This window comes from Nothoprocta perdicaria, unplaced genomic scaffold (genome assembly GCF_003342845.1).
Source record: "Nothoprocta perdicaria isolate Ctin4 unplaced genomic scaffold, notPer1 scaffold_139, whole genome shotgun sequence".
NCBI classification, from domain to species: domain Eukaryota; kingdom Metazoa; phylum Chordata; class Aves; order Tinamiformes; family Tinamidae; genus Nothoprocta; species Nothoprocta perdicaria.
Genome location: NW_020454527.1, coordinates 1,531,224 through 1,545,798, shown reverse-complemented (window position 1 = coordinate 1,545,798; position 14,575 = coordinate 1,531,224). Strand labels below are relative to the sequence as shown.

Below are 14,575 nucleotides of genomic sequence, written 5' to 3'. Positions count from 1 at the left end.
GTGAATCTGTGACCTGCTGACTGTGCTCTATCCAACACTCTATCCAATGCAACCCAGGACGCTGCCAGTCTTTGCCACAAGAGCTCATTTCTGGTTCATGTTCAACCTTGTGTCCACGAAGACCTCCAAGTGCTTTACAGCAGATTGGCAGTGCTTCTTATTCGTAGGCAAAACCTTGAAAATACAATGAAAGATTTCTATGAGTCAGAATCTTGAAAGCAATACAAAAACAGTGTCAATTCATGATTTGTAGCCACTTCATATGTTTTGAATCTCTTTTCATAAGATTTTTGACTCTTTAATCTAAGCTCAGAATATTGCAACACTGATTCATTGTTTAGACTGAATTCATCTTTCCAGAAAGAATTTCTCCAGACTTTAAAATTGGAAAAGCAAATCCTTGAAAATATAGAACAGAAAAGCCAAAGATAAGCATCTCTGATTTGAAAGTTATCTCTGTGTAACTTTAGTTCACAATAAATTGTTAGTTTTGAGTTGTGCTCTGATATGAAGTTTCTAAACTATTCCTTTTTGAATAAATAGCTTTGTAGTCAACATCTGCTAGCTTATTTAAAAAGCAAATAACAAAAATAATGAAAAAAGTCTTTGATGTAAGAACTGTGTTTTTTATGTAAGAGCTTGTAGAAATGTTTTTATTTTTATACCTGTCTATAATTTACCTTTTCAGGTGACAACTTTGAATCACAAGTATTTCCGTACACACCTAGAGGATAGTCTTTCACTGGGACGATCACTTGTGATTGAAGATATAGGTGAAGAGTTGGATCCAGTCCTTGATAATATATTAGAGAAGAATTTCATAAAATCTGGAACTTCTTTCAAGGTTAGTAATCTAGCAAAAGCTGGATTTAGCCAAGTAGTTAATTTTGTGGTGAACAGTATTTTGTCTTTTTTTTTCTAAACCTCTAAGTAATCTGGCAAACTTTGTATTCAATAAAAAAAAAAAAAAAGTCAAGAATCAAACTGAATTAATAAAACATGATACAGGAGAGAGATCCTTAGTATAACACCTGAGTAATAAGTTGACAGATCTAAAACTTATATTCAGACACGGACGTTACCTTTAAGTTTTTCAAGTGAGAACCAGTTAAGTTTTTCCTCTCAAATGCTTACATTACATTGTATTGATTTTCATACAATTCCATTTTAAATACTTTAAGAAYAGAATTAACAGATTAGAAAAGATAGCTATCTCCTTAGAGCACAGTGCTCTTTATAGCAATCACAGAATCTTTAATCTGAAATATTTTTTTTCTGGAGTAGCAATCTGAAAACTTGAAGTTTTGTTAATATACGTATTCCTCRCCTTGGAAGTCTTGCATCATTCTGAACTTAATAAGATCACCTTCAAATTATAAAAGCACTCTCCCCACAATATCCTGAAATAAAATGATTGTATATTATATGTATTCCTATATAAGCATTTTCAAGTAATCTTTMTTAACTGACTGGAATATGACAGATATTGTAGAACAGATTGTTGATATTGAAAATAAAAAGGTTATTGTATGGTTATTTTGTTTTGAATGTCAGAACAAAGTAGTAGGCTTAAGGGAGCGGTGCAATCCTACTACTTCTAAAGCACCTATTTGAATTGGCCTRGGAGGGCCATATACAGCCATATACAGATATATAAAGCATATACAGCATATAGAGATTTCTTGTGTTAGTGAACACATGCAGCTTCCAGAGAAGACTATAACTTACTTTGCTACTTTCAAACGTCTCAATTTCTGTTACAATTCTGTAGCAAACATTGAATGAATTTRTTGATACTTTCAAAAATGATAAAGTTCCTTTTACTTTAAAAATACAGAATTATTTTCCCATAATTTATGTTCCATTGTTGGATCAACTTATTTCTTTTCATCCCTGAGAAGAACAATGATTACTCCAAAAGATGCATTTTCTACCATTCTTAKTTTTGAAGCACGATTAACATTGTAAAGGTATAAAATGTAAGCTGAATGGTCTGAAGTTTTTAATTGGTTTTAATTATTATTTCCCAATGAAAAAAAAATCCCAGTTCTTTTTCTGGGCAATAACATTTTCGTACTGCAAATGCTACCTTTGTTCATTCAATATCATTTTCATGACAAATTTAACTTGTGAAATAAATTTTCTCTATTTGGCATTTCAAATATACAGATGTTTTGCTCATCAGTGTTATTGACTGCAATCAAGTTCGTTTTTCTACACTTTTCTTCTTCAATAGGTGAAAGTTGGTGATAAAGAAGTAGAAGTAATGAATTCCTTTAGACTGTACATTACTACAAAGCTACCCAATCCTGCTTTCACACCTGAAATTAATGCAAAGACATCAGTTATTGATTTTACTGTTACAATGAAAGGACTTGAGAATCAATTACTGAGAAGAGTAATTCTTACTGAAAAACAGGTAATCTAACAACGCACACAAACCCTAGTGATACTTAGCTGCAGTTTACTTTTTTAGCATATGGGAGAAAGAAAAGCTCAAGTAGAGAAAGACATGTCCACCATTTTAAAAAAATTTCATCAGATTTGATATAGRAATTTCTAATAAAGATAAATTGGGGGAGAATTTCTACTGATGACTGTCAAGGTGACACACACAAACAAATGACTTCAAGAATTTGATATTCATAAGGTACTTCAGACTGAATAACCACTGCTTAAAAAGAAAAGTGTGTTATAGCAATACATTTTAAAAAGAGTAATTTATAATAGCTGGAAAAATAATGCCATAAATTCCATGAATTCAAAAAATTGATGAGTGATTGTTAAATATATCTCATTGGTACAGTCTTTAAAATGTCGTATCRTTTTCTTGTTTTTTTTTGATAAAAGGAACTGGAGGCAGAGCGAATTAAGCTCATGGAAGATGTAACCTTTAATAAGAGAAAGATGAAAGAACTGGAAGACAATCTTCTGTACAAACTAAGTGCAACCAAAGGTTCTATATCAAAATGTCCCAGATTTTTATTAGGCATATTGAGCTCATTTGCATTAGAACATTTCCATATAGAAATTCATTTATTTATGGAAGATGCAATGAACAAGAATATAGCACATAATGATATTTCTGAATGCAGGGATTCAGAAATACGATGATCTACCAGAGTGCAAGATATTTGATACTGAAGACTAGACAGTGAAGAATATTTTTAAGCACCTAAACATGTTTTAGGAAACAATTCAAATGCTTAAGAGGTTTCAGCCTCTCAAATGAGATATGATATCTGACAATGGGTATATTCTTAATCCATTGAAAATGCAAAGTTAAATTGGCTAACTTAAATTGTATTGAATGTCTTTTGCAGTATCTTGGGAGCCAGTGCATGATTGTTTGTTATCTCTTTGCTGAAATGATAACATAATAGCTTCCAGCAAATTGGTTACTCATTAGACTAGTAAATACTTGATATGCTAGTAAATTAGACTAGTAAATACTTAACACCCATACTGTTGGGTAACCAATGCTGTTTAGAACCCTAAGTCTTTGACAATATTTAACAATCAGCAGATTTTACTACTGATGAAATAAATGAGATACTGTGCATATATACAGTATATAATATGCATAAGAATGTGAACACTTGGTCCTACTGTTGGTACAGACATGGTCATTAAGTTGAGTGCATTTGTTTAGCATATTGAATATAAACAATTTTAGTATTTCTTGTATAAAAGGCTTTCTCCACTTCAGTAAACAATTTTCATATGTTGTAAGTTTCTGTAATTTTGCTTCTGACTTCTGCATGTAACAAATAATGCAGTTCTTATAAAAACGTCCTAACTGCATTCCGTATTTGACTTTTTAGGTTCTTTAGTAGATGATGAGTCTTTGATTGGTGTTCTCAGAACAACTAAGCAAACAGCTGCTGAAGTAGCTGAAAAGTTGGCTGTGGCAGCAGAAACTCAGGTGAAGATTAACACTGCTCAGGAGGAATATCGACCTGCTGCCACACGTGGAAGCATTCTTTATTTTCTTATTACAGAAATGAGCATGGTTAATAATATGTACCAAACTTCACTGGCTCAGTTCTTGAAGTTATTTGATCAATCTATGGCCAGGTAGGAAGACAGAGATTTTTTTACTGTTAAAATGTTGGTTTTTCAAGTATGTTTGCTATTAGTAACATACTTTTTTTTTTTTTAATTATTCAGATCAGAGAAGTCTCCATTACCTCAGAAAAGAATCTCAAATATTATTGAGTTTCTTACGTTTGAAACTTATGCATACTCTGTCAGAGGCTTGTACGAAAATCACAAATTCCTCTTTACCCTCCTCCTGACGCTAAAAATAGACCTTGAGAGAGGACATGTGAAAAACAGAGAGTTTCATGCACTTATCAGAGGTATGTTGAAGATATTGTATTGTATATTAGAGGTAATTTCAATGTTTAAAACTCTTACACAATTTCAAAGTTTGATATTTGACTACATGATTTCTACCAATAGTTCTATAAGAGATTTCTCTATTCTCATCCCTATTGTGGTCCAGTGCAGCTAGCTGCAGTTCTTTCTCTCAGTTCTACTTCCATTTAGTCTGGATTTGCTCTATTCTAAGAACAATAGCTTTTGGTTCTCTCAGTCTATAGATTTAATAGTTGTTTATTTTGTATTACATTTGTAGACTTGTTTATACATTAGATGACTTCTCGAACTTTTGCTTCTCTTCTATCATGGAGATGGATGAAGCTGTCTTCTGAATTATTAGAACAGTCCTACATGAGGTCTAGGCAACACTGTTATGAATTTGAGGTTACCTTTTTTATGACTTCTGACAACCACTGACACTGACTTTTTCAGAAAGTAATGTGCTCGTATGGGCTAACTGGGCTGGTCTGTGTTATCTGAACATTGTGAATGAAATATGTGAGTAGGATGCTTTATGTGGAGCTTCATATAAAAACTGCTTGAATCTTTTCAAATGCATCTTGCAAAGATCAAATGTCTAAAGTGAACCCACATTTTGAGGATCATTATTCAAAAAGAAAGGTCGAGGGGACAGGAAATATGATTAAATTTCCTTTCTTTTATGCCTAAAATCTTTTGATAATTGGTTTATGCTTTGAGGGTGATACCCAAACCCCATGTTACTACCTATGGAATGCTTCAATTTCTTTTAAATTCAGCAAAGCATTAGCAGGGAATTGTCTCCTGCTTCCTTAGCTCACTGATTCTTGTTTTGCCAGAGGAAAGTATACCTTTGGCATATGAGGCAGAAAGTCTTGTCTTACCCTTTCTCTTGATGACAATCCGTAATAAAATATAAGAGTACTTTTAAAAATTTTTGTATAAATCATTAAATTGCAGTTTCCCAGTGTTGATTTCATCATGAGAAATTCTTGTGGTACATAGAACGACACCAAGTGATAATAGATTTTCTGTAATTATTCACATGATAGTAAATTATAAAGATGCCTTGCCAAGGTGTCTTGSGCTCTGACCTATCTTCCATAATCAATATATGGTTCCAGTTTTCCTCCTTGAATGGACACTTCTTAGTGCAAAATGAATGCTAGTGGTACCAAACATCTTCAAGCAGCTGAGGGAAGAATTTATTTGCAAAATAAATCTCTCTCCCTTTTCTTTCCTTTTTCTTTCCAGGAAGAGAGCTTTCATGGCATTTCATTRACTATGTTATCAAAGGATGTCTCAATGAAATACACATTACTATTTGAAATGAAAAAAGTACCTAGAAYTCATTATTCAGCTAGTCTCAGGGGCTTATTGACTGTAAATCTTTCACCCTACTAGAGTACATAAATTGAAATTTATTCTGTTTATAGTTTTTCATTAAAGCAAAACACTAGCCCCCTCCTGAACATTTTAATGCTGTAGCTTGAAGGCAGCCTATTTTGCAAAACAGAGAAAGCACATCTCTAAATTATAGGAAAACAGCTTTCATCCAAAAAAATTGCATATGGATTTTTTTTTTCTATTTTTATCTCAGTAGACTGTGACTGAATTTTTATTTATAAAGAAACTAATATAGAATGAAACAAAATCAAAAAGATAAAAGAAAACCTGAGGAACTGATTGAAAGTTTTGTAGGTATCTGAAACCTGAGTATATGCTTTGTTAGAAGGAAGTGAGAGACTGATACCAGTGAAGAGTATAATATTCTCTAATAGAATGTAGCTTTGAGTGCAAAACTCAGTTAAAAATAACAGAGCATGTTGTAGAGGAATTGCAAAAGGTCTTTGGCTTTGTACACTTAAATCAAGCTAGACATATTGCCATGTTATTTTATGGATAATTAATGATTACCTGTTATTAATAAAAGTATCTTTTTGACTGAAGTGCATTTCTCACAGAATGCAGTAATTTGCAAAGCTATTCCGGCTGACTTATTGTATTGAGTTTATAAATGGTGCGATTATTGAAAATAGTATCATATGGCCGATAAGAATAAGCTAATGGATTGAGCTTGAGAGAGGATATGTGAAAAACAGAGGTCTATGTACTTATTATTCTCTTTCTTTGTGAGAAGCTACTGAAGCCTTCTCTGGGGAACAGGGAAGGAGAGAAAGGGCAAGAGTAGGAAAGCTTTCAGTAAAAGCACATGAGGTAGCTTTAAATTTTTGCATGATAGGAAAGAAAACAATTTGTATGTAGAAACTTCACTTTTTGAACACAGTTTTGCCCRTTAAGCTGTCCTTCAGTAACTTGCTAAGCTGTTTAAATGATATATTAAGCCTATGTAATTCTGCTTCTTGATTATTTATCTAAATGGATCCATATGTGGAGGAAAGCCTTGTGCACTGTGTGGAAAGCATTTTTTTCTAGATMCTGGAACCTTTCATATATGCCTTTCTATGGCAAAATGAAAACTAATAAAATACTTTCTACACATTACATAATTAACTTGAAGTCATTAGCATAACAAACCATTAGTTATAAGAAGTAAGGATTAAGAATGGTTTTAACAGCAAGAATATCAAAAAGTCCAAAGAGGAAACACTTATGGAATTGTCCTTCTTCATTGAATAGATCTCCCTATTTAAAAGAAAAATTTAAAAGAAAAATTTCACTAAAAGCAAAAACTTTCCTAAAACCTGTTTATTACCTGCCCTGTGCATTTTTCTTTTCAAGYTAATTGTTGTGATTGGCAGAATATTGTTCTGATTCAGCAAGGTAATTATTTTGTTTCTAGTTAAGAATATTCAGATAACTGGGTTAATAATTATTTTTTCTACATCACATGCTTATTTATCTCATTTCTTTAAAAAAGCAAGGCCACTCCTTCCTAAWAATCATCACTGATAGAATAAATGTAAATATTACATCCTAGAAACCAGCAGGAAAACATCTTAAAGATCAGAACTTTCTCTGCAAGTCTGCAGGAGAAGAGACTTCTGCCAAATCAGAATGTGTAGCACAGCATTATAAATTCTTTTCTCTAATTTGTCAAAAATTTTCAAGTAACATTCAGTTCAATTCTTTTGTATCAAAAATGCTGTATATAATGTCCTCTCAATTTCATAAATAAGAAAATTTGTGCTTTTATGTAATAAATATTTAAATGTCATGTTCACTCTAATAATAGGATTGTCTTTTCCTTCTTGCTTTTATGATTCATTTTCACTACATTCAGAATTGGAGATGAAATGGGTGCAGAAAAAATCTGCTTGTGAATATGCAGAATAAAATTATCTCAAGCTTTTGAGTGTCTTACATATTTCATCAGAATATTTTTACCTGCAGGAGGTGCGGCATTGGATCTAAAAGCTTGCCCACCCAAACCATTCCGGTGGATTCTTGACATGACATGGCTAAACCTAGTGGAATTGAGCAAACTTCCACAGTTTGCAGAAATTATGAATCAGGTAATACTTAATGTAATTATTTATTTGCACCATATTAACGGCTAGTTTCCCATGTTAAATAAACTTCCTGTGCTGTCTTAAAATTTCCATATACTTATAAGTTGAAAAAGAGAATGTGACAGTTGAAAGCTGGGAAAGTGCCAACTAATATATAAAAAACCACAAATATGGAGATAACATGTTTTTGATACGTATTCGTATGCATTATATATGCTGTTCTGTTTATTTGGCTCATGATATGAAATACATCAGTATCATTCATTTGAATGCAAAGAGAATATAATCTAAAATAAGAAAAAATTGTTTGAAAATGTTATGCCCAGTTCTCAAGAATCACCATGTTTTTGTGTTTTTCTTATCAATTACACTTTTACTGTTCTCCAGAAGTGAGGTCCCTCAGTCCCAGTTTCACGGCTTTTTAAAATCTGTATTTAGTGTAGAWGAAACTTTCCTCTTTAAACATGTAGATGACTCAGTTTCTTTTCATACTATTACTAATTCCAGCTGTGGGTGAATGAAAGATGATAGTAAATATAGKTATGTAAGAAAAACTTAAGAATCATCTTACTGAGTCAGCTAAAAGTCCTTTCAGTGCAATCTCTTATCTCTGCTTGTGGCCTGTAGACAATGCTTTAGGAGGTGCTTTCTCGCACTGTGCTCCTGGTATCTGTTCTGATTAGTGTCAGATTATGTAGAATTCGGTGGTTTGCTTATAATGTCTCCCTCCTCCCTGTCTTCCTCCCTGTCTTCCTCCCTGTCTTCCTCCCTNTCCTCCCTGTCTTCCTCCCTGTCTTCCTCCCTGTCTTCCTCCCTTCCTTCTTTCCCCCGCCACAGATTTGGGTTGTAGTTTACAAAAGACCATTCGGTGTTGTACTGAATCTGAGATGATAGGAAGTTTGAGCTTGGAAGCGGTCCCTATGCGTCGGTTTCCAAGAGATTTCCTATTATTTGTAGATTGTTCTAATACTCTTTCTATTTGAAATTACRCCAGTCAAGCAGACACAGTTCCTACGTTTACAATATGCATATGGAACTTGATTTCAAAACAGATGGTATCAACATGTTTGATAAACAGTATAGCAATTTTCACTATGCACGCTTCGTCATTATCCCTTGTGGATTTGTTATTAGGTTATAGGCATTAAAAGAAGCCTGAAGAATGATCACAGTTGTAGTTAGATTCATTAGGTCAGTCTTACCAGGCCCCTTACAGTCAGGGCCTGTAATTTTCAGTTTGCAATTCTTTGGCCATCTGAACTGCACTGGGAAGATTTTTCTCTTGTTTGTTAGTGTTTTGTGATTAGAAGGAATAAATCATTCACAGTGTATTTTTCTTGTAGTCTAGAATACTCCTTCTTTTTGGATGTAGTTGAACTGAGAATTTTTCCTGGTTAGCTGTGTTAATAACAGTGCACATACTATGACAGGAGCATTTTAAGATGTATACTATTATGTGTAATATAATAGAAGAATCTCATTAAAATATATTTCCAAATGATTTTACTGTAGCTGGAGTGTATTTATATATATATTATTGTCATAAAAATCAGGTTGCTCGTAATGAAAAGGGATGGAAAAGTTGGTTTGATAAAGATGCTCCTGAGGAAGAAGTGATACCTGATGGATATAATGATTCACTTGATACCTGTCGCAAACTTTTACTTATCAGGTGAGCATCTTCAGAAAAGTTGGAGAACGACATACCTTATTTCACCAAACATCTCCATCTACCCATATACTATCATCCTAATAACATGATTTTAATTGGTTTGTGTATGATGTGAGATGTTATTTAATATTCATTCACTTCAGAAGTAATCACTGAAGAGTATAAAAATATTATTTCTATAAAATATTTTCTAGCTTTCCTTTTATGTCATGGGAAATGGAACCTAAATTATGATGCGTTGCAGCTACATACAAAGAGTTACCAAAAGAGTAAAACCATTCAGATAGTTTTCAAAAATTTTTTTCCACTTGTTTCTTTTTAAACTTTAGGAATGTCTAAGTACAGTGCCATAAATCAAGTCTTTAGTAAGCCTATTTGGAGTTTTTTTATAGTTATATCTTTTGGCCAGATGTCTTTGTTTTTTTAATGGAAACAATGAAGACACATCCCTGGCTCAAATGCAACCCAGTGCAAAAGGGTTGAGTCTGCCTTGAAACACAGAGATACTGGAAACTTAAAATCTGTAGATTATAAACATAAGTAAATAATATAACATTGGTACAAATTTATTCAATGGTACAATTTATTCAAAAATAATCTTATCTTTCCCTACTTCAGTTCTCAGATGCAGAAGTTCTGTTTAGAATGGAGGGGGGGGAAAAAAAAAAAAAAAGACCCACGCTAATTAAGATACCCTAAAACGAAAATTTTAGTGCAAATGCTTTATATATGGCAAAGTTGTCAGCAGCTGAAAACTTTTCAATAATCTTAAGTAGCGGGAAGAATATGAGTTCTGCTTTTTTACTGCATATGTAAATGCAAACATATAAACATACTTATTTTATGAAACAAAAATCTCTACTTGATTAAACTAAAGTTTCTTATTTAAGCCTGGTTTTGCAACAGCAAAAATCACTGAATTTCTATCTTGATATATGTTTTTATTCCTAGGTCTTGGTGTCCAGACCGCACTGTTTCCCAAGCCAGGAAATACATAGCAGATTCCTTGGATGAGAAATACACAGAACCAGTTATTTTGAATTTAGAAAAAACTTGGGAAGAAAGTGACAAACGAACACCTCTCATCTGTTTCTTGTCTATGGGATCTGACCCAACTATTCAGATTGATTCATTGGCTAGGAAGCATAAACTAGGTATGAAAATTATTCATCGTCATGAGTTGCTCAAGAAACAAGAAGGATTATGTAACTTAAGAGTTTTTTTCTGAAAAGTATTTTTTTTATGTCTTCTTGTACTATTTTTGTTCCTCAAGCAAAGTCTTAGAGGCTTCAAAAGTAATGCTTAACAAATGACACCATGCTGAGAATCATTCTGTATACAGTTGTGAAGTAACGTGTTTTCCATATTTTTATAACTTATTAACATATTTCCAAGTTGTGAAATGAGAGACTTTAAAAAAGGCATGTTGAGAATACTATTTTCTTGTTTAAAAACATCTTAACTGAAGATAAGAAAAAAAATCTGCAATTTATGTGCAAGATAACTTTCCAACAACAATTACTGACATTTACATTACAGTCTCATTACAGATTGTGCTAATTTAAGTGGCTTGCTGTATTCTTAAACACTTAAAGAAAACAAATGACTTTATATATAGAATACAGTGACTTCATTATAATTTGGCACAAATTCCTATTTTCAGTAATAATAATAGTAATTGGTTAATTAGTCATTCACTTCTGAAAACACAGTAAACACTGAAGACTGATATTTTAATTTACAAAGTTTCAGTCTTTAGAAAATTTTTATGTAGAAGCGTAAAATGATTCTGAAATTATTTGCATTCTATGATATATTATTGTATGTAAACTGCACTTAATTTTGATATATTTTACTCCTTTTGGGTGGCTGAACTAGAATTTTACTTACCCTTCAAGAACATAAGGTTGTTTATAATATACATTCTTATATGTTGTAGAATGTAGGACCATCTCTATGGGTCAAGGCCAAGAAGTTCATGCACGCAAATTCACTCAAATGGCAATGCATCAGGTAGGAAGAATATGTAAATAAGTATTTTTTTCATACACCATTTTTTTTTCTTTTGCTTCTACTTTTGCATCCAATCTCCAACAGTTTGCGTTTGGACCTACCATCATGCTTATCAATAGGTGACAAAATGTCCCAGTGTCCTTGAGTGAGTCCTCAAGTGTCCTTGAAACTTAAAACATTCCTCTGCAGGAAATGTTTGTGCCAAGAGAGTCTAAGTCAGTAATTCTGCCAGCAGTATTGTTCAGCAGCATTTCAGAGGTAGCATGTTCTCTTTTTGTCTCTATGCTATTATATGAGGAGGATGGAAGGACATAGCGTCCTTACTCTGTCCTTCAGAAATTGCAGCTCCCATTTCTGTACAGGAATTTTTTTTCTCTTCACATAGTTTCTATTAAAGAATATGGTGAATGCAAACTCAGCTTAAAAGCTCTGGGCATATAAGGATGTGCCAGARAAAGAACTTCCTTGTGTCTTTTAATATTACCTCATGTTTTCCTTACATCTGTGGTGGTGAAAGTACCTCCTTTGAGTCTCAAGTTTATGTAAGAATTTCAAATAAATATTGAAAGTAGAGCAGAGAAGTTAGTGTTTTAAGCATACTGTCCAATCAAGTAATGTACTTGAAAAAGTACAGAAGTCACAGTTGACTTAAAACATTTCAGCAAGCTGAAGAACTAGAAGGTCTTTATTAACAAAAAATAAAAGAGCTACATTGAAAAATGAAAATTTTATTTTATATGTCCTTTACCTACTGTTAGTCCTTACTACTTGTAGTATTTTTCTGTATCTAAAGAATTCTGAACTGATGTGTGCTCACTGAAAGGTATGCTTAGTAGCCATGTTATTTATACCTTATGCAGTATGTGGTTTTATACCTCCAGTGGGAGTATTTATTAAAGTCTGATAAAAATTTGAAGATACAGATCTGTTATATATTTTTAAAAACTTGTCTCCTYGTGACATAAGACTTTACATTTTACTTATGGAAATGTTATCAACCATTAGAGTTTCAGAAGCATGAACTGTCTGTGAAGTGAGATGAGAGTACAGAACAGGCCATAGGAACATTGTTACTTTGAGACAGTTGCAGTTTCGTTATCAAGATCATTTCAGGCATCCATCTAAATAGGCCTTCTGTCATTGTACTCTGTAGTGTACAATGACGAGAGGAAATGCTTTGTTCTTCAGGCTTTTTGGACTGATAGACTGAAATGTTTCTGTCATGCAGAAAAAAAGGAAAGGTCAGGCAATTCAGGGTTTTYCAGTGGTATTACATCCTATCTGTGAAATATCTTCATTTGAGACAAAAAATATCCTTTGCCAGATACCCTTTGTTCATGTGACCATAATGCAGTCTGCTTTGTTTTTGCTTTCTGTTATTAGACCTAMGTAGTGTTTGTATACGATTATGTCTGTATGCCTCTTCTAGACATTATAGCATAATCCAAGGTTTGCTGGCYAATTCAGCCTTTTCCATGGAAATTTTCTACATCATGTCCTAGTAACCTCTCAAGTCCTACCAAATGTTTTGGCAGTTGATTGGAGAAAGGACCAGTACTGGAATGCATACATGCATAATTTTAGGATTAGGCAATTARAGATTTATGATTAGAGAGAAAGAAAATCTTTATAGCGTATATAACATTCTTTAAAGGTATTTCTCTGTAAAAAGTATATAAAACTGCTCTACTGTGATATGTGTAGATGATTTTCATGATTTGAACCTAATTCATATYGGAAATGCAGCATTAATTAAAAAAATAGATCTCCATGCATTTTCATAGAATAAATTGTTATTCTTTTCCTTACTTTTATTGTCCATCAGTTCACCAGAAATATTTCAATTAGATTTCCAAATAAAAAGTTATTTGTTTCTTTATAAATGAGCTAAACCAAAATTGCCAACATGAAATTACAGATTGTCATCAAATCCACACATCACTGTTTAGAAATGATTGARTAATGTCCAATTTCAGTATCAAGCCTCTGAATCACCAGGCTTCTAATGTGATGCTACAACAACTGATTGCATTTAAATTCTTAAGCAGAAGTGCATGGAGAGATTAATCAAAATAGAGCTTCATAAAATTTGAGAGGTGAATAAGATTGAAATTAATATCCAGGAAGCTGAATTTCATACAAATATATTTATTTCAAATAAACTACCAATTACACTCAAAAAGTTTTAGAGTTTTGTTGCAACCTCTCTCCACTACCTCAAGATTGTTATTTACAAATAAGTAAAAACAAAATAATAAAAAAAAACAAAACAAGAAACAAACAACAAAGAATTTCTTAGATGCCAGCTAGCACTTTTCCACTCTTAATTCTTTTGCAACTGAAGAGAGGATTGCTAATCACTGTGGTTTCACTGGAAGAAAGCAGACCGGAATAACTTCTTTTTGCCACTAGGTAGCACTCATACTTTACCTACAACATTTACTGTGATTGTCTTATTTTTCATTGTTATCTGTAGGAAGTGCAAATAACTTTCACATTTACTTTTGCTATTTCATTTAACTGTGACAAAACCAAATAACAAGTTAAATTATATTAAATGCTCAGGAACAGAATAGAGGAAAAGCTCAAAAATGGTTGTTCTTTGCACTATGAATAACTTGTATTAATTTCTGAAAAGTAGTGGTTGACATTTTTATGCAGGGAGGCTGGGTGTTACTGCAGAATTGTCATCTTGGACTGGATTTCATGGATGAGCTCCTGGAAACACTTCTTGCTGCTGAGATACCGAATGAGACATTTCGAGTTTGGATAACTACTGAACCACATCCTAAATTCCCAATTACACTACTACAGGTTTGTTCAGCTCTCTAGTTYAGATGCGTAATATAATTAAAGCTATTCAAATTAACTCTGGACACTGAAATGAAATAATTAAGYGGAAGGGAGAAGCTTTTAGAAAAGAAATAGTGTGTTCTGTAGAATGCAAATGACACTGCAGACATGAAAGTTACTTAGCAGTAGGTGGAATCCTTTAAGATGCATTATACATCCATGCATTCCTACTAGTTATGTTCATGCAAACACTTGATTCCCG

The 14,575-nt window shown here is 32.8% G+C and overlaps 1 protein-coding gene across 1 annotated transcript in view; it reads left to right on the top strand.

Annotated features, from left to right (window-relative positions):
- DNAH8 (dynein axonemal heavy chain 8) overlaps positions 1-14,575 on the top strand; it is a 101,090-nt gene that overhangs the window by 72,172 nt on the left and 14,343 nt on the right. Inside the window, exons 72-81 of the mRNA XM_026034051.1 lie at positions 689-844; positions 2,237-2,419; positions 2,851-2,956; positions 3,825-4,077; positions 4,171-4,361; positions 7,717-7,838; positions 9,389-9,507; positions 10,459-10,661; positions 11,447-11,520; positions 14,182-14,334. Of these exons, the coding sequence (XP_025889836.1) occupies positions 689-844; positions 2,237-2,419; positions 2,851-2,956; positions 3,825-4,077; positions 4,171-4,361; positions 7,717-7,838; positions 9,389-9,507; positions 10,459-10,661; positions 11,447-11,520; positions 14,182-14,334 (1,560 nt within the window). The remainder of the gene's footprint in view (positions 1-688; positions 845-2,236; positions 2,420-2,850; positions 2,957-3,824; positions 4,078-4,170; positions 4,362-7,716; positions 7,839-9,388; positions 9,508-10,458; positions 10,662-11,446; positions 11,521-14,181; positions 14,335-14,575) is intronic.